We start from the raw sequence: 3,369 nt of genomic DNA on the forward strand, positions 1-3,369 counted from the left end.
TCCTGATCTGAGTTTTGGGTGAAAACCAGTCACCTGACTTGTAGACTCATCACAGTCCTCTCAGATAGTTTGTGATGTCACAGCGAGTGTCCAGGTGTCTGACCACGTCGACTTCCTGTTGCCAGGTAACCCCAGCGACGACCTGCGGTTGACCTTCCCGGTTCGTGACGGTGTGGTCCTAGAGCCCTTCAGGTTGGAGCACAACCTGGCCGTCAGCAACCACGTCTTCCAGCTGCGAGACTCCGTCTACAAGACGCTCATCATGAGGTGAGGAACCAGGAGCAGACTCGGGTCTCTGACGCCGGCCCGCAGACGCCGGCCCGGAGACGCCGGCCCGCAGACGCCGGCCCACGTCTGTACTGAGACGCAGTCAGAAGACAGTGACTCGCTCAGTGATGCTGACGGGTGAAGGTTCAGGTTCAGTTTTAATAACTGGTGTTTTGAGTGTTGAGTCGTTTCTGTGCTGTTGGTCTGAACCGAGACCTGGGTCAAGTCTTCACAAACACCAGCAGACAGTAAACGCAACACGGCAGCTGCTGCTGTTTTAAAACAGAACTCAGGTGTGAACATGGGAACAGGTGATCATGCTGCTGATGTCACACACCTGGTTCTGTGCAAAAACATATTCAAAACTATTTGAAACTTCAGCTGTTTGAGTTACACAGATCAAGTAGGAGTCTTCATCATCATCCTCATCCTCAGTTTGTCTTTTATTCTGAAATTTCTTCTTTGTGTTTCCATGTTGAACCACAGAGGAAGGATGTTCACAAAAACACTTTATAAATCGACTTGTCGCCTCGGATCACTTCACAAACTGATGTGTGCATCAGGAGGGAGTGTGTTCATGTGGTCACCTGTCGGCTGGTTAAAGACAGACTTGAAAACTTTATTTTTTTATTTTATTTATTCACACACTTCAAACATTACAAATACATTGAATTTATTTTAATTTTTTTATGGAGAGAATGTGCAGGTGAGAAACTCATCGAGGGCTGATGGTAAACATGACCTCATCATGACATCATACAAAATGAGAGAAGGACAGAAAGACAGGATGAACACAGTGTGTGAAGATGTTTAAATGTAAATCAACCAGAGACACAAAGAAAATACAAGTATTTTTACTTTGAGTTTAAATTAATTCACAGATACGAGATATTTAAAGCAGATGGACAAGGATAAAAAAACATTAAATGTAATGTGTGTGTGTGTGTGTGTGTGTGTGTGTGTGTGTGTGTGTGTGTGTGTGTGTGTGTGTGTGTGTGTGTTGTATCAGACCGGACCTGGAGCTCCAGTTTAAGTGTTACCACCACGAGGACCGACAGATGAACACCAACTGGCCCGCCTCCGTCCAGGTGCGACCTTTGACCTCCGTCTTCCTGTTATTTTTTTTCACCTGCTTTTTCCATCACCACTGAGGTGTCTGCTTTTCTTCACCTGCCCGTCTCATCCTCAGGTGAGTGTGAACGCGACTCCTCTCACCATCGAGCGAGGGGACAACAAAACTTCCCATAAGCCTTTGTACCTGAAGCAGGTGTGTCAGCCTGGCAGGAACACCATCCAGATCACCGTCACCGCCTGCTGCTGCGTAAGAAACCACAACACACCAAACTACAGTCACTGTGTCCTCCGCACCGTCACGTGGTTTTAATGTGAAGCTCCTCCCCCTCCTCTCTGCAGTCTCACCTGTTCGTCCTGCAGCTGGTGCATCGTCCGTCGGTTCGCTCGGTGCTGCAGGGTCTGATGAAGAAGAGGCTGCTTCCTGCAGAGCACTGTGTCACCAAGAGTAAGTGAACGCATCACTGAGGCTCATCATAGCTCTGCTCTTGTTTATAAAGGAAACGAAGCGTCATTCGGGTTCGTTATAACTCTCTCTTCCTCCCCCCTCCTCACCACTCTCAGTCAAAAGGAACTTCAGCAGCGGTTCGATTCCCGGGACCCCCGGGTTAAACGGAGAGGACGGCGTGGAGCAGACAGCCATCAGAGTCTCGTTAAAATGTCCGATCACTTTCCGCCGCATCCAGCTGCCCGCCAGAGGTCACGACTGCAGACACATACAGGTCAGAGCACCGGCCAGTCACCAGACAGCGCTGGTCTCCATGGTGACGTCAGCTCAGACAGCAACAGTTGTAGTTTGTGTGTAGTTGTTAACAACTGTGTGTGTGTGTGTGTGTGTGTGTGTGTGTGTGTGTGTGTGTGTGTGTCCGCAGTGTTTTGATCTGGAGTCGTATTTGCAGCTCAACTGTGAGAGAGGAACCTGGAGATGCCCCGTGTGCAAGTACGTAACACACACACACACACACACACACACACACACACACACACACTTACACTTACTTTTTAAACATGTTTCATATCTTCTTTGTAACCTGTGTGTGTGTGTGTGTGTGTGTGTGCAGTAAAACCGCTCTGTTAGAAGGTCTGGAGGTGGATCAGTACATGCTGGGAATCCTCATCTATGTTCAAAAGTAAGAAACTTTATTTACACTCTACATTTGAACCGACCCTCGACCAGCTCACCTGACTTCAGCTCATAACAGAAATCTGGAAAAACATCCGACTAAGAGAATGTGTGTGTGTGTGTGTGTGTGTGTGTGTGTGTGTGTGCCCCCCCAGCTCGGAGTACGAGGAGATCACCATCGACCCGGTGTGCAGCTGGAAGCCGGTCCCTGTGAAGCCGGACCTCCATGTGAAGGAGGAGTCAGACGGTCCGGTGCTAAAGCGCTGCAGGACGCTCAGCCCCAGTCACATGGTCCTGCCTAGCGTCATGGAGATGATCGCATCGCTCGGCCCCGCCCCCTCCTCCTCCACCTCCGTGGCCTCCTCCTCCTCCCCGATGCCCTACCCCTCCCTACCCACAGGGGGCAGCAATAACAGCAGCAACACACCTGACTACCCCGGACCAGGTAGAAGGGGGAGGAGCTGTGATGATGTCATCTAGATCTGATCAATAAGTGTTCCGATCAGACGTATTGATCCGTCTCTGTCTCCCTCAGCTCCGTCCTATCCTGGTCAGTCCAGCAGCTTCTCAGACTTCAGCGGTCCTGGGACTCCGGGGGTTGGGGGGGACTTCTCCTCCCCCGGCCCCCCCCCTCTCTCCTACCAGTCCGAGCTCTCCAGCGCCCTCCTCACCCCCGACAAACCCCCCCCACACCCACTGGCAGGACAGGTACAGTGACTCATCTTCATCTTCATCTTCATCGTCAAACGTTTTTCTTTAGTGAAAAACAAATGGAGTCAAAAACCAGTTCAGATTCTGTGTCTCCTCTCCCCCTTCCTTTCCTTATCTCCTCTCCTTCACCTCCTCCCCCCTCTCTTTTCCTCCCTTTCTTCACCCCCCCCCTTCTTTCTTCCTCTAACCTCTCTCTC

At 50.5% G+C, this 3,369-nt stretch overlaps 1 protein-coding gene across 2 annotated transcripts in view; it reads left to right on the forward strand.

Moving 5' to 3' along the window:
- LOC111647402 (zinc finger MIZ domain-containing protein 2-like) overlaps positions 1-3,353 on the forward strand; it is a 13,574-nt gene extending 10,221 nt beyond the window's left edge. For both annotated transcript variants that reach the window (XM_023397001.2, XM_087171374.1), the window contains exons 11-19: positions 126-267; positions 1,277-1,355; positions 1,457-1,588; positions 1,681-1,786; positions 1,903-2,060; positions 2,211-2,278; positions 2,400-2,468; positions 2,617-2,906; positions 2,997-3,353. In XM_023397001.2, coding sequence (XP_023252769.1) covers positions 126-267; positions 1,277-1,355; positions 1,457-1,588; positions 1,681-1,786; positions 1,903-2,060; positions 2,211-2,278; positions 2,400-2,468; positions 2,617-2,906; positions 2,997-3,178 — 1,226 coding nt within the window. In that variant the 3' untranslated portion in view covers positions 3,179-3,353. The remainder of the gene's footprint in view (positions 1-125; positions 268-1,276; positions 1,356-1,456; positions 1,589-1,680; positions 1,787-1,902; positions 2,061-2,210; positions 2,279-2,399; positions 2,469-2,616; positions 2,907-2,996) is intronic.
- Positions 3,354-3,369: the final 16 nt, after the last annotated feature.

The sequence above is a fragment of the Seriola lalandi genome, unplaced genomic scaffold (genome assembly GCF_002814215.2).
Source record: "Seriola lalandi dorsalis isolate HSWRI2012SDOR001 ecotype SW California unplaced genomic scaffold, Sedor1 jcf7180002054990, whole genome shotgun sequence".
NCBI classification, from domain to species: domain Eukaryota; kingdom Metazoa; phylum Chordata; class Actinopteri; order Carangiformes; family Carangidae; genus Seriola; species Seriola lalandi.